The sequence below is a fragment of the Erinaceus europaeus genome, chromosome 7 (assembly GCF_950295315.1).
Source record: "Erinaceus europaeus chromosome 7, mEriEur2.1, whole genome shotgun sequence".
In the NCBI taxonomy this organism is placed as follows: Eukaryota; Metazoa; Chordata; class Mammalia; order Eulipotyphla; family Erinaceidae; genus Erinaceus; species Erinaceus europaeus.
The window spans coordinates 72,703,155-72,722,689 of record NC_080168.1 but is presented as its reverse complement, the minus strand read 5'-3'; the positions used below and the strand labels follow the sequence as shown (position 1 = coordinate 72,722,689).

Sequence of the window (19,535 nt, the reverse complement as noted above, 5' to 3'; positions counted from 1 at the left end):
CAGCAGTGTAACAGAGTTCCTCCTTCTCCACATCCTTTCCAACACTTATTGTTTCCTGATTTGTTTATTTAGGCCATTCTCACTGGTGTAAGGTAGACTCTCAATGAGGTTTTCATTTGCATTTCTCCAACGAAGATGCACTGTTTGTATAATTCCCCCAACTACCCTTTACCTACCCTCCTATTTAAGTCCTGGATATAAACTGTTTCTCTTATTCAAAGGAAAAAGCCCACAGCACTTAAAAGACTAAGTATTAAAATGTGAAAGGAGAACCCCAAGTTCCAACAAAGACACAGTCTTCAAAAGTAAATTTCCCATGAATCATATGCCAGCATTTATTTCCCTCCAACATGAGAAAAGTCACACTTTCTCAGGCTTCTGATCCTGGTACCAGGTCTATCATGGCAGCCCCCGGTGTTAGAAATCAAAAAACAAAGTTATTCCCACCAGATTATTTGAGAGAAAATATCCTGAGAAAAATTCACAAGGCGCTTGTGAAATACAGACTCTGGTTCAAATTTTATTTGTATACAAAAATATATTATAATGGGAAAAGCATATGACTAACTCTAACTATATATAATTAATTACAAATATTTTCATAGACATACTTTAAATTATAAGAGAGCTATGTTTTGAGAGAAAATACAGTTATTAGCGTGGGTCATCTGTTCTCATTTCACTGCAAGCAGAGAAACAAAGTCAGTTTCACTGTCTAGATCTCTAGCCCAGAGAGGAGCCCACAAGATATTGAAGGTGAGTCTGGGATGAGTCCGGGTGAAGCGAGCTCTCATCTTTGTCCACTGTGTCGGAAGATGCCATAGCTGATGTGACTGGGTCCTTGGAGCTTTCTGACATCTCTCCCTCACCCTAAAAGGACCCAAGGCTTCTCCTCATTTCACATACCTGTAAATAGAAGACATAAAAGGTTACCCATTGCCAAAGTGGACAATTCCTGTGCTTTTTTTGCCTCGCACCCTCCCGATGGCATCAAAGCACCACACTTAATGGCAGGCTTCCCACGTCTGATGAACTGGTATGACTGGGAGGCTGACTGCACAGAGGCTGACTACACAGAGGAGATGGGCTTATTACCTGCGTCCCATACAAATTGCCCTGCAATTACTACAATGTCTGTCAAAACAGGCCTCTTTTTTCTGATGTTGGAGGTTACAGCATGTGAGAAAATGGGTAATACAAATCTTAAGTGCACAAAGCAGACATGAAGATTTTCTACCCAGCAGTAGGTACCTGCCTAAAACACTGTTAAATCACAGTTACCAGTGTGAGGCTTACTTTTTTTGTCTGAGAAAATGGGCAATACAAATCTTAAGTGCACAAAGCAGACATGAAGATTTTCTACCCAGCAGTAGGTAGGTACCTGTCTAAAGCACAGTTAAATCACAGTTAGCAGTCTGAGGTTTACTTTTTTTTGTCTTTGTTTTTTCTTTGACTGTTAGCAGAATATAACATGTGTGTCTTATAGAAAAATCAAGGCTTTCATAAGTTAAGGAGCTAGGACAAAAGTCTTCAACCCTGCTCTATGCCTGAATGACTGTTTTCACTCAAGACTAGCTGCTGAAACTTCTCTCCTGGGAGTTTTTGTTTTTTATTGTTTTATTATTGCCACCAGAGTTATTACTGGGGCTTGGTGCTTGCACAACCAATCCACCACTCCCAGCTGCCTTTTTTTTTTTAAGACAGAGAGAAGTGGAGAAGGAAGGAGAAACAGAGAGACAGAGAGACACCTGAAGCACTTCTTCACAATTTATGAAGCTTCCCCCTGATAGTGGATACCAGGGGCTTGAACCCTAGTCCTTCACATGGTGGTGTATGCACTCTACTGGGTACACCACCATCTCCCAGAAGCTTTTATTTTATTTTATTTATTTATTTTCCCTTTTGTTGCCCTTGTTGTCTCTATTGTTGCTGTAGTTGTTGTTATTGATGTCATTATTGTTGGATAGGACAGAGAGAAATGGAGAGAGGAGGGGAAGACAGAGAAGAAGAGAGGAAGATAGACACCTGCAGACCTGCTTCACCACCTGTGAAGGGACTCCCTTGCAGGTGGGGAGCCGGAGGCTTGAACCAGGATCCTTATGCTGGTCCTTGCGCTTGGCACCACGTACACTTAACCCGCTGCGCTACCGACTGACTCCTTCCCAGAAGCTTTTGCTAGTCCTTCCTGTCTTTGCAATCCTGTCTTTGTGAAATAAGAGTATACAGACAGTCTCTGAGTCATTTCTTGTACCTAAATTCTGGGCTGGCATTATTGGCACTCAATGATTTGTTTGCACATAGTGAGGCACCATTAGCATAGCTGCCAGAGGAGGAACAAACTGCCATTCTAGGTCTGTCAGTCACAAGCAAGAGTCTTTTGATGATAGATAACGTCTCAAGCCAGTTCTGTTTTTAAATATCTGCTTATTTGCTTGTAGAGAGAACCAGAGCATCGCTCTGGCATATATAATGCCAGGGATTAAACTCAGGGATTGCTGCTTAAGAGTTCAACACCTTATCCACTGTACCACCTCCTAAGCCATTCATCAAACCACTTTGGGAACCAAAGCCTCTGGAAGTCAGAATTCACCGAGAATCTGCATATGGTGTGGGGATCTCTGCCTGCGCCTTGGGGTAAGGTCCTCAGGTGGGAAAGCACAGAGCTTATGCAATTCCATCTGCTCTTTCTTTCTCTGCAAAGCCTGGTGTGTCATCGTGAAGGGAAGGCCCCAGCCCTGCTCTGAGGACAACAGCATTCTCCATGTCTCGAGCACAATGCCCTTGCTGGCTGACTAGTGGCCTATCCAAGTTGTCTGGAAAGGCACACCCAATCTCCTTCCAGGCAGACTGATCTTCAGATTTTCCCTCTGAGCAATTATGGCCCTGTTTCTCAAGCTGAAGAAGCTGTATGATGTAACTTTCTTCTGCTCCCACCCCCACCCCCAGCTGGTAAATAGTCCCATCTTTTTATCAGATCTGTCAGTTAGCTTTCTGTTTGATTTTTTTTTTTTTAATGTCAAGCGTGTACTCACTTGCTAATGTTCTGTCAAGATCAGCAATAAAATCTTCAAGCTCTTTGGTGTCTCCCAGTTTGGCTGAAAAACAAGAGTTAGGCTTTGGTTTCCATATCAAGGTCAGTGGGCTGGTGAAGCTGCTCACTTGGATGGTGCGCTGCTTTGCCATGTGTACAACCCAAGTTCCAACCCAGCCCCCAAGACAATGAAGGAAGGAAGCTTCTTCAGTGTTATGGTCTCTTTCTCTCTCACTCTCTGCCTCCTGTCTGTATCTTAAAAAAAAAAAAAAAAAAAAAAAAGGCAGCTAATGACTGTGACTTCCAGCATCATCCAACTCCTTGGGCTTCAGTGAAGGGTGTGTACCACATGACCTGGCCCAGTGTTTATATATAATTAACTTAAAAGCTTACTCTCAGACTAGCCTAAATGTTCCTTTCTTTAAAAATTCACCATCCCGGGGGTCGGGTGGTGGCACAGCGGGTTAAGTGCATGTGGCACAAAGCGCAAGGACCAGCATAAGGATCCCGGTTCGAGCCCCTGGCTCCCCACCTGCAGGGGAGTCGCTTCACAGGCGGTAAAGCAGGTCTGCAGGTGTCTATCTTTCTCTCCCCCTCTCTGTCTTCCCCTCCTCTCTCCATTTCTCTCTGTCCTATCCAACAACAAACAACATCAACAATGGCAATAATAATAACCACAACGAGGCTACAACAACAAGGGCAACAAAAGGGGGAAAAATGGCCTCCAGGAGCGGTGGATTCATGGTGCAGGCACCGAGCCCAGCAATAACCCTGGAGGAAAAAAAATTCACCATCCCACACATGCCCTCTATGCCAGCCCCAACCTTAGCAATCTAAATGGAAAAACTGTCCTTTGCTGCCTTAAAATTTGGGGGTAGGGGTAAGGGAGGCAAGATGGTTCACTTGAGAACTGCTTTGCCATTTATGAAGTCTAGGTTCTAGCCCCTGGTCCCCACAGCACTGGGTGAAGATTTGTTGGCATTATCTCTTTATACATATCTGAAAAAGCTGGACTGGAGTAGTGAAGCTCCATTGACAAACCCCCCCTCCTCCCCTCCACCACCACCAAACGGAGAAGACTGAGGAGCAGAGAGGGACAGTTAGGCAGGCTGATCTTTTTTTTTTTTTAATTTCTTTATTGGGGAATTAACGTTTTACATTCCACAGCAGACACAATAGTTTGTACATGTATGAAATTTCTCAGTTTTCCATGTAACAATACAACCCCCCCACTAGGTCCTCTGTCATCCTTCTTGACCTGATCTTTTTTATGGTGTAGAATCTGAGTTATCAGTTGAGACTGTGTACAGTGGGGAGTGGACTTACAGGTGCTACAAACCCCCCTCCCTCCCAAATTGCTCTGTTTGTTGCATCTTTGTTTATCTAATTGTCCCAGAGTGGTACTGCAGCTTCAGAGTCACTCCCCTCTGAAAGGAATGGAAGCCACTGTGCCTGAGTCAAAATGGACCAAGGAAAGTGACTTGGGGTTCAGGGCTCCAGGACAGCCTCACCCCATCCAGGTGGTGTCCAAGGTCCTCTTCCCTACTGACTATCTTCTCTCTATTTTTAAAGGTATATATTTTTCTGTACATCTCACTTTTTTTTTTTCCTGTAGAGCACCACTCTTGCCTTCTCTGAAATGCATTATGGGTATTTTAATTCATTTAGTTCTTATTTGTTTGTAAAGATTTATTTATGAAAGAGAGAGAACCAGAACATCACTCTGGCACCTGCAATGTCAGGGATCAAACTCAGGACATTCTGCTTGAGAGTCCAAGACTTTATCCACTGGCCACATTACTAGGTATTTTTTTTATTAACCTCTCAAAGACTATAAAACAATTCATTGTTTTGAGCTTCTAATGTCTTTTTTGCATCCTGGACTTTTGCCCTCTGGCTTATAGTGGTGATGAGGATTGAACCGGGACCTCAGAGCCTTAGGCTTGAATGTCTTTTGCTATCTCTCCCCAACCTTGCACATATTTTTAAGCCACTTTCTAGACTGCCCTGTTTCTCTGAATTCCACAGACCAAATCCAGACAGGACTAGCCAGTGGCTTGAGTCTCCAGTGGCTTTTAACTCTGTCAGGAAGAGAATTTTAAATAGCCTCTTTTGAGAAAGAGGAAAATTCTGCCTTGATGCCAGAATAAGGGAAAAAAATGGTGGAACCTTCCTATTTCTTTTTAACTAGGTTCCACTTGTCTTGCACTCTGCAGCTATTTTCATCCAGGATACTGTGTCTTAAGAAGAAGGGGGGGGATCTACTCTAGTTTCCAAAAGGGCACTTGTCCAGTAAAACAGAACATTCAGCTCTTGAGCTAAAGACACTTCATAAGTTCCAAAAAAGAAAAAAAGAAAACCACCCCTGCATCCTTAAACACTTTTGAAGTCTATTAATATCACAGTGGAGACAGACAGGAGCACTATTTTGAACCAAGTTAGCTCATCCCTCCTCTCCTAATTATGACCCCAATTAATGACTAAATGGGCAATTAAGCCGAAAGCATTGGTTAAACAGTTAATGCAATTAATTTTTTTTTAAAAAACTACTTTCTGCAAAACCTAAAGTGCTGAGTTTTAAATTCTGGAACCCAGAAGTCTGAGAGAGCTCTATCATTTGGCACAGTCTTGATTACAGCACAGGAGAGAGAAGCAAGTCTACACGTTCTCTTTCTCCCTGGAAATCTGCCTGCTTGTTCCTGAGTTGCCTGAGTTCATTCTCATACATTCAAAATCCTTAAAATTGTGCTTAATGCCATACTTTGGGAGGGGGCACATTTGGAAGGAAAAACTGGTTAAGAGTAAAAGGGAAAGAGGGGAGTAGGGTGGTAGTGCAGCGGGTTAAGCACACATGGTGCAAAGCACAAGGACCGGCATAAGGATCCTGGTTCAAGCCCCCGGCTCCCCACCTGCGGGGGAATCGCTTCACAAGTGGTGAAGCAGGTCTGCAGGTGTCTATCTTTCTCTCCCCCTCTCTGTCTTCCCCTCCTCTCTCCATTTCTCTCTGCTCTATCCAATAACAATGATATCACTAATAATAACTGCAACAATAAAACAACAAGGACAACAAAAAGGGAATGAATAAATAAATAAATATTTTTAAAAAGGAAAAAGAAGGGACTAATAAAGGGGAGGGAAACAAAGAAGGTGTAAACCATGCAGGAACAGACCTTTCCGAGGAGTGCTGGTGGGAGAGAGCAGAGTCGGTGTTGCATCTGTCGGGGAATTCAGCTTTTCATCACTGAAGCTGAAGCTGTTCCTATAGAGAGAATCTGCACCTTGCAGGAAAGAAAACACTTACATGAAATACTGGCTTTCTTTTCTTTTTTCTTTTTAACTTTTTATTATCTTTTATTTATTTATTGGATAGAGACAGCCAGAAATTGAGAGGAAGTGTGGGGGGTGGGTGTGGGAGGGGACAGACAGACCTGCAGCCCTGCTTCACCACTTGCAAAGTCCCCACCACCTGCAGGTGGGAACTAGGGGCTTGAACCTGGGTTCTTGCGCACTATAATGGGATTACTTAACCAGATGGGCCACCACCCAGCCTCTTGGTTTGCAATCATGGTCCATCAACAACCACTGGATTACACCAAGGGGAGCAAAAGATATAAATCTATAGTAAAGAAGACGGATTGGAGTTGGTGAAATAGCTTACTTGTATAGCGCGCTGCTCTGCTGTCTAAGCCCCAGGTTTGAGGCCGGCCCTCAGCGTACTGAAGAAGGCTCTCCAGAGCTGTGGTCTCTTTAACTTTTTCTCTCTATGCCTTTGTCTCTATTTTTTTTTAAAGACTGACTTCTGGATTTTATATGTGTGCCCCCAAATGATATCAGGCCAGAAAGTGTTGCTTGTGTTTGTGAATGTGTGTTTCCATGAAAGAAAGCCGTGGTGGGGTCTGCACAACCATGTCATCTGCCTGCCTCACCTCCAGCGGTCCCTGCACTGTCTGGAGCTCAGTGCATAGAGGCGGGGTGAGGCTAGTTCAGAACTTAGACATAAAGAATCATCTTTCTTGAGGCTGGAGATATAGCACAGTGATTATACAAAAAGTCTTTCTTGCCTAAGATACCAAAGGTCCCAGAGTCAATCCCCAGCACTACCACAAGCCAGAAGAAAAAGAATCATCTGGGGCCAGGTGGTGGCGCACCTGGTTGAGCGCACATGTTACAATGTGCAAGGTCCCAGGTTTGAGGCCCTGGTCCCCAGGGGAAAGCTTTGCGAGTGGTAAAGCAGGGATGCAGGTGTCTCTCTTTCTCTCTCCCTCTCTATTTCCCCCTACTCTCTCAATTTCTGACTGTCTCTATCCAATAAATAAAGAGAATAAAAAATTTAAAAAAAAAAGAATCATCTTTCCTGGAAAATAATCCTGTCTTCCTCTGGACTTCCTAAAATACAAAGCTGGACCCATACAAATTGCTAATCTTCCCTGCCTGCTCAACAAAGAGTCCTAGTTTCTGAGCATCTTCTTACGGGCAAACCAGAGAGTTCAAGATAAAGGCTTCTCCTCCTGGAGGGTGTCTGTTATAGACACTTATTCTTCCCTTTATTCTGAAAGGACAAGGCCAGAGGTAGGCCCAGACAGAATTCCCAGAGCCAGGCTATTCTAGATGCCTAGGAGGCCCCTACCCCTCACTCAGTTCACTGGTCTGACCCCTGCCAGCAAGGCAGCACATGTGGGCCTCAGCTTACCCACCAGTGAAATGGGAAGGTGAACTAAAAATGGTCCTCAAGAGTCCTGCCAGTTCTGAAGCTCTGTTTTTCTCAGTCCTGCCAAGAAACAGGAAGCCAAGCCCAGAAAGGAGCTGCCATCAAAGGCGCCCACTGGGGGGACTGGAAAGCAGAGTAGGAGGCGGAAGCAGGATGTGGCCAGTGAGGTCAGAGGGAACAGCCTTCCTGGTGAAGACAAAGCACAGCCCCTGGAATGGCTGTGGTAGAGAGGTACCCTGGAAGGACCCTTCAGGTGAGTGTGGTTTGACCAGGCCACATGCCTTCCTAGAATCTGTCATCCAATCCTCCCAGCTCAGGGAGAGTAAAAGCTTCTTTCCTTGCCCCCCTTAACTCAAAGTGGACATGGACTGTGTTGCAGAACATACACTATGGGCTGGGGAGACAGCATGATAGTTCTGCAAAAAGATTCTCATGCCTGAGGTTCTGAGGTCCCAGGTTCAATCCCCAACTCCAACAACAACAACAAAAACAAAAAAAATGCCCAGCATTAACAAGGGTTTCAGAAACAGAATTCAGAAACAGAATTCGTTTTCACTTCAATAAGGTCCCTCACCTGCCCCCCTCCTACCTCACCTCTTCTGGCCAAGTGAGCTCAGGTGATGTCTGTCTGTCTGGCCTACAGATTCACCTGCTCTTCTCTTCCAACTGGCCCCCCATTCCCACACTCCTTTTCTATTACTGTTATTGTTGTTCTTCTTTTTCCCCCCTCCTCTTCTTCCTTTTTTTACTTTTTAAATTTTAATGTTTTCTTTTTAATTGTCACCAGGGTTATCACTAGGACTTGGTGCCAATGCTACAAATCTACCACTCCTGGCATTCATTTTTTCCTGTTTTTGTTTGTTTGTTTCCTTTCTAGTTTTTATCAGCTAGGACAAAGAGAAATAGAGAAGGGAGGGGAATATAGAGAGGAGGAGAGAAAGACAGACACCTGCAGAGCTGCTTCACCACTCGTGAAATATCTTCCATGCAGGTGGGGAGGAGGGGCTCTACCTAGGTCCTCGTGCATGGTAATATGTATGCTTAACTGGTAGTGCCACCACCTGCCCCCAGCCCCCCCCCCCACACCAAAGTTTTGTCCAATGTGGTGGAGGTTGGGCACAGAGCAAAGCAGCACACTATCCAAGTGAGCTATTTCATGGGTTCACAGTCCTTTCTTCTTTCAGGGGTTAAGCCCAGGCCTCTCAAAAGGTCAAAGTCATTTTTTAGGATTTGGTTTGGTTTGGTTTTGCTTTGTTTTTACCTCCAGGGTTATTGCTGGGGTTTGATACCTGTGCTACGAATCCACTGCTCCTAGAAGACTTTTTTTTTATAGGAGAGAAATTGAAAGGGGAGGGGGATATGGAGAGAGGGAGAGAAAGATAGATGCCTGCAGACCTGCTTTACCACTTGCAAAGCATCCCCCCCCCCCCACACACACACACAGGTATGAAGCTGGGGACTTGAATCAGGATCCTTGCATAGGTCCTTGCGCTTAGTACTATGTATGCTTAACCTGGTAGGCCACTGCCTGGCCCCCTTTAGGTTGTTTATCCTCCTGTAGAACAGCCTGGGTCTGCTCAAGGGAAAAGGCCATGCCACCTGCAGACCTCTAGCAGAGCACTATCTGTCGCTGTCACTACATCACAGGCAGGGGGAATCGTCACAAACAGGACTGTGCAGGGAGAGAGTGGAGCAAGAGGACAGGCAGACAACTAGGGCCTTGTGTCCAGGCCCCTAATCCCGAAGGAAGGACCATGAAGCCCTTGATATTTGTGTATTCTAAAAAAAAAATAAAGTTATTTTTGGAGAGAGATAGAAATTGAGAGGGGAGTGGGGATAGGAAGACAGGGAGAGAGATATCTGCAGCACAGCTTCACAGCTTGTGAAACTTTCTCCCACAGGTGGGGACTGGGGGCTTGAACCTAGGTCCTTGCACATTGTAGCATGGACAATCTACCCACTACACCATCACCAGGCTCCCTTTTGATATATTCTTGTTGGCTCTGAAAAACATCTAAGAGCATCACCCTAATCTCTGGCCCAGATCCAGCAGCCACACCCTTGGGCTCTATCTCTTGGGAGCAGTTGGGGTGGGAGAGCCAGTTTCACCACCATACCTCTCCCCACCCCTCCTTGCACCTCTGGCACTTGCCCTGACTCTGGACTTCATCTCTCTTCTGCCCCCACCCTCTAGCAATTTGACAGATAAGGAGCTCATCCCTTGAGATAGCCTCTCTCTCTCTCTCTCTCTCTCTCTCTCTCTCCTCCCTCCCTCCCTCCCTCCCTCCCTCCGTCCCTCCTTCTCTTTTTGACAAGTAAAACAAATGCCACTGACTTTTTGGTGAAAGAATGATCTATACATCAGGGCCATGGCAAAATAGTAGGAAGATATATATTAAATGTATATGTATAAACATATACACATATGCAGGCATATCAACATAAGATATACTTATCCCCATCCCCATGCAAACTTGAGCTTGTGCACACGAGCGTGCACGTGTGCATGCATGCGCGTGTGCGCGCACATACACAGTCATCAGCTCATACCATGCCACACCTAGATACCTCTCTCCTTCCATGAGTTCCCATGCACAACTTCAACAAGTCTAGAGTCAGACTCCAAATTGTCCAACATACCTAAGCCAAACCTCCCCAGATTTTAGCTCCCTGTGTGGTTAGTATTCCACACACATCATTCATAAAAACACCAAACACACTGCAGAGAGGCCTCCTGCTGCTTTAGGCTCTGTGCCTGGCAGAGCTTTGTGTGTAGTACATGGGGCCAGGGGACCTGGGCAGGTCACTTCCCTTAAGAAACAGCTTCCTTTGCAAACAGGATGGTAGTCTAGGTGCTGTGCACAGAACAATAATGACCTAGTGACTTAAAGTTCCAGGGAAAGTGGAGGGTAGCATGACCCAAGAGGAAAATCCTCAAGCAAGGATCTGGGCCCAGGATAAGTCCTCTTCTTCAGAGAGGGAAGCAAAATTAATTCCTTCCTTCCTTCCTTCCTTCCTTCCTTCTTTCTTTCTTTTGTTTGATAGGACAGAGAGAAATTAAATGGAGTGGGGAATATGGAGAGGGAGAGATACCTACAGTATTTGCTTCACTACTCATGAAGTTTCCCCCCTGCAGGTGGGGAGCTCTCGAGCCTGGTCCCTGCACATGGTAAAATATCTGCTAAGCCAGTGCATCATTCTCAGAGAGAAGCAAAATTCTTACAAGAAGTCTATCTCCAGAGGCCTCATAGAATAAACAAAACATCAACACAGATACTCCCAAACTCTAGATCCCTCTCTAGCTTTTAGTGAATACAATCTCATTTAATAAGATTTCCTTAAGCACCTGTAATGAGCAGTCTCCTGGTGGGCATTGTTGCAGACTAAAAGGTAAACAAGATCACTCGCCTGGAGGGGGCTGCATGCTCAGTCCAGCCCTGAACCTAGCACTTGTTGCACTAGGGGAAGCTTCTGTGCACTGCAGTGTCTCTATCTGAAAAAGCTGGCGCAGAGCAGTAAGTCCAGTGACAGCAACAGCAACAAAAGGTAAGCAAGACAGATGAAAAAGAGGTCCTCACAGGGGTTGGGCCAATATGCATTCCCATCAGCAATACAAAAGAGTTCCCTTACCCCACAACCTCTCATAGTATTTGTTGTTTCTTGTGAGAAATGTATCTGACCTATGACCTGGCAATTCCTCTCTTGGGGATATATCCAAAGGAAACAATTACACTCGTTCAAAGAGATCTATGCACACCAATGGTCATAGCAGCATAATTTTAACAGCCCATACTTTGAAGCAACCCAGGTGTCAAATGACAGATGAGTGACTAAGAAAGCTGTACTATATATACATGACAAAATATTACTCAGCTGTTAAGAATGATCAAGTCATCTCCTGCAACTCATCTTGGATGGAGCTTGAAGGAATCATGTTACGTGAGATAACCCAAAGAGAGAAGGATAAATACTGGATGATCTCACTCATAGAAACAAGGACAAACAGGGAAAACACAAGGTGAAACTTAGACTGGGTATGGTATGTTGCACCAAAGCAAAGGACTCTGGGAATGTGGGAAAAGGAAATGATGGAGAGGCTTTTGGGTCCTGGTGCATGATGGTGGGAAATGACTGAAATTAAGGGTTGAGAGTGCTTTACAGATACCTATTATGGGAAGATGAGAAATTTTTCCCATGTGTCAATGACTGTACTGTAAACCATTAACCCCACCCCTCAATAAAACGATGGGCGGGGAGAGGTCAGGCGGTAGTGCAGCAGGTTAAGTGCACATGGCGCGAAGCTCAAGGACCCACGTAAGGATCCCGGTTAGAGCCCCCAGCTCCCCACCTACAAGGGGGTCGCTTCACAGGTGGTGAAGCAGGTCTGCAGGTGTCTATCTTTCTCTCCCCCTCTCTATCTCCCCCCTCTCAATTTCTCTCTGTCCTATCCAACAACAACAGCAATGACAACAACAATAATAATAATGACAACAACAAGGGCAACAAAATGGGAAAAATGGCCTCCAGGAGTGGTGGATTTCTAGTGCAGGCACCAAGCCCTAGCAATAATCCTGGAGGCAAAAAAAAAAAAAAAAAAAAAAGATAAGAGGGGAAGAAAATGGGAATGGAAAGGAGGTCTTTTCACTCCCCCGGAACTCCACTCCTTGCAAAGTCAAAGACAGGTGGCAGGATGGAGTGACAACAATGAGTTCTGTCTGATAGCACATGAATGCACTGCTGCCCCACCCCATACAGGTGCTACTATTTTTAGGGACTCAGGGGACACAGGCAGTGATGATTTGGGGAACCCTGACAGGTGGCAAGACAACGTACTTTAGTACCTCACTGACTCTGCTTCTATCACCTCTAAAGCTTCATCTTGTGAGCATCTCAAAGCCCATCAGAACGACCCTTGGCAGGTCAACTTAGAGAACCAGGAACCTTGAATTTTCTACAACACTCAAAAGAATGCAACTTGGGAGACACGTAACTGTAGGAGCACCAGCAGAGTTTGACTCAGCTACCCACAGAGAAGCCTGTCTCAAAGGTAGGTGTGCTTTTTCAGTGTGTGCGAGTGGGGAGGGTTGGGGGAGTAATTTGGGGTTAGCACCAGTAAGTGCTGCCCCAGAGGGAAGAAAAACCACAGACAGTGAACCTTGCCCAGAGTGCCTGTAAATATAGAACAAGCCCACATGTTTAAGGGTAGAAAACTCTAGTAATTAACTGAGTGTTTCCTCTGGGCACAAAGAATGATGACTGTGGAGGAAGAGGGGGGCAGTAGGGTCACTGAGGGTCATCAACATTACCTAGTGACAGCTGCACAGAAGTGGGAGAGAGGAGCAAAGAACCCCCTGTTCTCAGTTTCAGCCTCAGTTTCCTTTCTGGGATGATGCAGTCCTTCTGGACAACCCACCAGGTGTCTGTCCAAGACCTGCCACCTATCTGCAGTTCCTGACATGGAGCCAGGGCTATAGGAGGCTCGTAAATGCTCCTTCTTTCAGGGCTTCACCAAGTTCAGCTTGTCACCTCAGCTACTGGGGGGGGGGGGTAGGGAGGGTGTCACATCTGCAGATAAGCTACCTGCCATGTTGGCACCCAGGGCACCAGGACCATGCTGAAATAGTCTAGGCCCCTCTCTCCAGAGGTTCTAAGACTTGCACATGCTAAAGCAGCAGAGAGCTCCTACCCCACACAGATCTTTCTACAACATCTCAGCAAAGTTCAGACTTTGGTTGTTCAGCTGCAAAACTCCACTGACCTCAAAAGAAAACAGGATTGGAGTAGGGGAGACAACACCATGGCTCTGCAAAAAGATTTTCATAGGGGCTGGATGGTGGCTCACCTCATTGAGGGCACATGTTATAGTGCGCAAGGACCAGGGTTCAAACTCCTAGTCCCCACCTGCAGTGGTGAAGCTTCGTGTGTGTGTGTGTGTGTGTGTGTGTGTGTGTGTGTGTGTGTTTATTGGGGGGTGTTGAGAGGGAAGCAGTGCTGCTGCAGATGTCTCTCTTTCTTTCTCCCTCCCTATTTCCCCTTCCTCTCAATTTCTTTCTTTCTCTATCCAATAAAAGAAAAAAAAAAAGAATTTCATGCCTAATGCTCCAATGTCACAGTTCAGTCCTCACCACTACCATAAGCTTGAGCTGAGCAATGCTCAGGTCTCTGCCTTTGTCTCTCCTCTCTGTATCTTTCTCATCATCTCACTAAAATAAAAACAAATTTTAAAAAATAGGCCTGTGAACCCCATTTATATACAAGGTATAAGTTCACAGCACCTTCTCAAGTTCAAGTTAAAATAAGTAAAGCAAAGCAGTGTAGAGCTGTAAAAATAAATAAAATAATAACAACAAAACATACTTCAAGTAAATATTATAAACTTCCTATAAAATTAATTGGTAGAAATGTGAATTAGCAAAATGGTTAAAGTTCACTAGTTAAAACCCAAAACTTCATTAAGCACATATGAAGTCTTGGTGTGAATCTACAGTTTTGAAAATACTGAGACCAAAATAAACCCCATCTTTTAAAAATACTTGCAAAGCAAAGATGTTTATAGTTTCTGAGAGGCCTCTGAGGATCAAGTTTTTGCACTGCCCTCACTGCTCATTTCACTGCCAAAGTTAAAATTACTCACACAAAGGTGCCTGAGATAACCTGCTCAAGCCCAAGTCTAGAGAAAAAACAAGACTCTTCTGCTCACCCTGCCCCATCTGAAGTTGTCTTGGGGCTGTCCTGGTTCTTTCCATGTCTCAGGAGAAATTCCTGTAGCAGGAGTAGGATGGAATGTTTTCTTACTCTTCTCTCATACTAAGTAAATTGCTCCTTTGGATGGAAGAAGGAATGTTAATTTTTCTCCTTTGGACGCACATAGCGTAAATTTACTTTTTATGAGGAAAGGAATAGTTCTTCAAAAATATGAGAATGCAGTAGGTATGTCTTCAGAGCAACAGAAACTGCGAAGGACAGAGTAAAGTGAAGGAAACCTTGATTTAGAGCTTCTTATATAACGTATTTACGTAAACTACCAGCTCAAATGTATCAGAGCTACAAGATATAGCATAGTACATACATGTTAATGATTTCTTAAAAGCTTAAAACAGGGAGGGCCCAGGCAGTGGTGCACCCAGAAGATTTCACATATTAGATCAGAGTTCAAGTTCCCAGTACCCACCTGCATGGGTGGCAGGGAAGCTTCACTAGAGGTGAAGCAGAGGTGCAGGTGTCTCTCTTTCTCACTACCCCATCTCTATTGATTTCTCTCTATCCATCTATCCATCAAATAAATACATATTTTAAAAAGCATAAAGCTGAGGAGATAGCATAATAGTTATGCATAAGGGCTCTTTCACCTGAGGCTCTAAGGTCCCAGGTTTAATCCCCAGCAGCACCACCAAAAGACACAACTGAACAGTGCTGTGGTTACACACACACACACACACACACACACGCACACGCACACGCACACGCACACGCGCACGCACACACACACACACACACCCCAAAAAGAATATCTTCTCAATCAAGAGCCTATGGGTGTTCTAACAACACTGCTATGTATCATCCTTCAGCTTTCCAGATAAGCTGAAGTTACCTCATACCCCAGAGCAGTAAAAGAGCTTCACCTTGGGCTCCAATGGCCTGATCAGATGACCAATGTCACAAAGAGACACCCCAAACTCAACCCCCCAGTGATAAGCAGGCAGGTGATCTGGGTCCAATAGGATTTTGGTCTATTTCTGAGTACCTGGCTCCCATTCCAGCCAACCAGCCAGGTGACAGAGCAGGATCTTTGGGAGAAAGCTGAGTGATTCTGTTATTCTATCAGAAATCTAGAAACAAAGGTGCATATGGTCTAGGGTAGGTATAGGATGAGATGATGTATTCAAAGGACAGCAACCACTCCTAGAAAGGGCTAATCAGAGGGGCCTGACAGTGGATCACCAGGTAGAGCACACATCTTACCATCTCTAAGGTCCTGGGTTCAAGCTCTGCTCCCCACATTCAGGAGGAAGCTTCACAAGCAGTGAAGCTTCTCTACCTATCTCCCTCTCTAAGCTCCCTATCTATCTATCTCCCTATTTCCCTCTTCCTTTTCAACTTCTGCCACCATCAAAAAAAGAAAGAAAAAGAGAGTGTGTAACAGGAGTGATTGCAATAGGAGCCTGAGAAAAGTGTGATGCTGTTATTGCCACTCTGGTATGTCACCCTTCTGAAAGGCTGACATTCAGTGAGATCCACCTCAAGTGTTCTCTTCCACAGAACACCACCCAACAGGCAGATGACTTTAACAAAGGTCTGTGCTCAATTCTTGGTGGTCATTCAGGTGTATCTGAGATAAACACTGCTCCTACCAAGACTACATCAAAAGTCCTTAAGGGGGACAAATTGGACTATAGAAGATAATAATAACAACAACATCAGAGCTTTCTTAATTCACTCCCCATTACCGCTCTACCCACCTCACTAAGATCAGGTTAACAGTAAGCCACAAGAACAGAAAGTGAAATAGACACACATGCCCTTTAAGGAAAACAAAACACCCAATACTACAGGCTCCTCCAAATGTCTTCCCCCAAAACCACTGAGACTGTCTTTAGTGCCTTTTTTTCAAGGCCCCTCAAGAGGAATCTCAGATCTGAAATCCTAGCCAGAGGGTATTTGGGTGAGCTCAGACCCAGTTCAGCTGAAGGCTGTTGAGGTTTAGAAAAAACATTCTTAGCCACAGAGCAATATTGCCTGGGCCACCCCTCAGTTTTTTCCCGTGGGAGGAGACAATCTATGTTCCATGAAGAATTTCTTCCGTACCCCAGAAGAAGAACGTAGATTTGTTTGGCCCCAGATCTTAAGAAATACCTCAAGACTTTTTTTTTTAAAGGATTTTCCATTGAAGCTAGGAAAAAACAGTCTAGTCATTAGAATGCAAGCCCCAAACTATAGGATGGCAAAGAAACAGCATTCTAAATTCCCTTTCACCACCTCCCCCCAAAAAAAAGCTGCAATTGGGTCTGCCCTTTGGCAGGTCTGCCAGGGAAACCCCAGCTGGAACTCGGCTTGGCTTCTGACTCCAAAGCCTGAGAAGGTCTGGCCAGCATCCTTTGTCCCTTTTCAGGAGGAATAATGCTGAAGTGTATCTTTGCCCTGGAACAAGGAAAGGTATCAGATTTCAAAAGTAGGGCATCTTAAAGGAAGGTCAGGCCTTTACTTCCAGAGTCAAGGGCAACAAAGGGGGGGGTGACATTCCTGCTGGTTCTCCAGCCAGAGGTGGGAGTCTCAAGAATAACCCCAGGAGTTTAAAATTCACTTGGGGGTGGGGGGAAGAGTCATACAAGATTTGGAAACTGGCAGTCATGTGGGAAAAGTCACCAAATTTGTTGTTTGGGACACCAGGTTGAGTGCTCACTCAGTTGAGAGCACATGTTATCATATGCAAGGACCTAGACTCATGCCCCTGGACCCAACCTACAGTGGGGGTGGAGCTTCACAGGGGTGCAAGTATCTCTTTCTCCCTATCTCCTCCTTCCCTATAGATTTCTATCTGTATGTCTCTATCCAATAAATAAATATTTGCTAAAAATTGCTGTTTGACATCTAAATAGACATCACTCTTGTATTTTAAACGCCTGGGGGGAAAAAGCAGTCTCTATTCTTTTTATTTTATTTTTTACTACTGTTTCAGATATAAAGCGACAGGAGGAGAGTGAGAAAGAGAGAGAGAGAGAGAAAAATTACAGCACTGAAGCTTCCTTCAGTGTGGTGGAGATCAGGCTCTAACCTGAGTCTCAATCTGATTTCTTAGGACAGAACTGCCACTATGAGAAGTCACCCCTATGTCCCTCTGCTCTGTGGTGTGTGTGTGTGTGTGTGTGTGTGTGTGTGTGTGTGAGAGAGAGAGAGAGAGAGAGAGAGAGAGAGAGGGAAGTCCAGCAACCCCTTTGGCAGACCTGCCTGAAAAAAATAATTGGCACTTTCTGAAGGATTGAGCTCAGCAGTGGGGGACATGGGGATATTCTTGCAGAAGTTCAGGCCAGAGAGCCAGAGAACTGCATAAGAAGTGACTTCGGAAAGCCCGGGAACAGCAGTTGATGAAATCTGTCCCGACTTCACAGAGATGCCCCCTACCCTCATTCCTGGGGCTCTGGCTCCAGTCCTCTGACATTCCTTCTCCAGGCTCACCAGGACAAGGCATTTAGTGGCCTCCTAACACCTGCTGGTGGCACAGCACAGACTTGTCTCCCCCACCCCACCCCAGCCAGGCGGGATGCCCCCCGGGGGCCCAGCACCCAGAGCAGGCTCAGACCACGCTTACTCTCCGCGTCGCTGAAGCCGCTGCTGTCGCTGACACTGGCGCTGCTCCGCCGCTTCATGCGCTGCAGGTGCTGCTCGTAGTGGTGTTGGCGCTGGTGGAAAGGCGCCGCGAAGTCCGCCAGCACCGCATCAAACTCACACAGCGCCGCAGTCAGGTCCCCCGCCGCCGAGTCCAGACCCGGGGCTGCCAGCACACAGAGGCGGGGTGCTCTGGGGGCGCCCCATTCTCTCCCCCGCCCCCCTTGCCCAGGGACCGCTAGGCTGCCGGGCTCCGGGATCAGGAACCAGTTTCCACCCGGGGAGTCACCCAAGGTCCTCCCCCCCGCACCCCGATGTCTCCAGCGCTCACGCCCCGGAAAGCGGGGAAACTGAGTCAGGGCACCCCCACTGTGCACTCGGCGGCTCTCCAAGCCCGCGCCGAGCAGAAGCGGGGTCCCGGCCGGAGGTGCGAGCCAGAGAGGGGCCGCAGGGGGCGGGAGCCGGTCCAGTCGGGCGAGCACTCACTCACCAGCAGCCACAGGGCTGCCCTGCGCGGAGGGCGGCTTCATGGGCACGGCCACGCGGCTGCTTTCGGCTCGTCCCCGCGCTGCGCTCCGCCGAGGTCTCCGCCGCGGGGCGCTGCACCAGCTGCGCCCGCTCCGCCCCTTGTGCCCGCGCCGCCTGGCCAGCGCGCCGCCTTATACCCGGGCGGGAGGGCCGGGCCGGGGCGGGGCCGCAGGAGCTGCCGGCCGGGGCCGCCCCAGCCCCCGACACCCCCGGGCGCCGCCCCGCCACGCGCAGCCTGTCCGGAACCTGAGCCCGGGCCACCCCCAGAGATCTGGGACGCCGCCCCTGGTATTGACCCTGTGCGCCAGGCAACGCGCCCCGCCGTGGGTTCGGGGATCACCAGGCCCCTGAGGTGGCGATTCTGGGGATCCTGGCGGCTGGGAGCGGAGGGAGGAGCCCAGGCTTTGGGGACCTTCGCGGCTCCTTTCCCAGAGCCAGGCTACCAGGCCAGCTCGGGCGGGACCCCGGGGTGTGGTTTGGGGAGCAATGACTGCGCTTCTAGGTCTACCCACACAAGGAGTCACCCTGCCTGGCGACCTGCGTTTTTATTTTATTTTTTATTTTTAGATTTTATTTATTTTGTCACCAGGGTTATCGCTGGGGCTTGGTGCCTGCATGGTGACTCCACTGCTCCCAGTACTGACTTTTTTTTTCCTTCCACTTACTTTTTTTCTGACAGAAATAGTGAAAAAAATAGAGACAGAGAAACGGAAAGACACCTGCAGCACTGCTTAACTGCTCCTGATGCTACCCACCCCCACTTTTGTAGGAGGGTGCTGCTAGGTTTCACAGGGGAGGGGCATGAGACATCTCTAGTGCAAGTGCCACAAAGGCAGGTCTGTCCAGTTTCAGAAGCATCTTGGGCTTCACCACACCCTCCCGCCCTCCACATTGTTAGGGGGAGAAGAACTGGACAGACAGGAGGGAGAGGTTCCCAACAGGTGA

At 46.8% G+C, this 19,535-nt stretch overlaps 1 protein-coding gene across 2 annotated transcripts; it reads right to left on the bottom strand.

Moving 5' to 3' along the window:
* Positions 1–500: 500 nt before the first annotated feature.
* On the bottom strand, positions 501–18,928 carry RGCC (regulator of cell cycle). Of its 2 annotated transcripts, none has more exons than XM_060194757.1 (5): positions 18,553–18,928; positions 18,046–18,228; positions 6,202–6,303; positions 3,033–3,095; positions 501–906 (listed from the first exon to the last, which is right to left on the bottom strand). In XM_060194757.1, exons 1-5 carry the CDS (start codon positions 18,590–18,592, stop codon positions 899–901), a joined length of 396 nt encoding a protein of 131 aa, XP_060050740.1. In that variant the 5' UTR covers positions 18,593–18,928; the 3' UTR covers positions 501–898. The 2 variants fall into 2 exon arrangements, with proteins under 2 accessions (XP_060050740.1, XP_016046231.1); XM_016190745.2 differs by having other exon boundaries at positions 6,202–6,309; positions 18,553–18,896.
* Between the last annotated feature and the right edge of the window lie 607 nt (positions 18,929–19,535).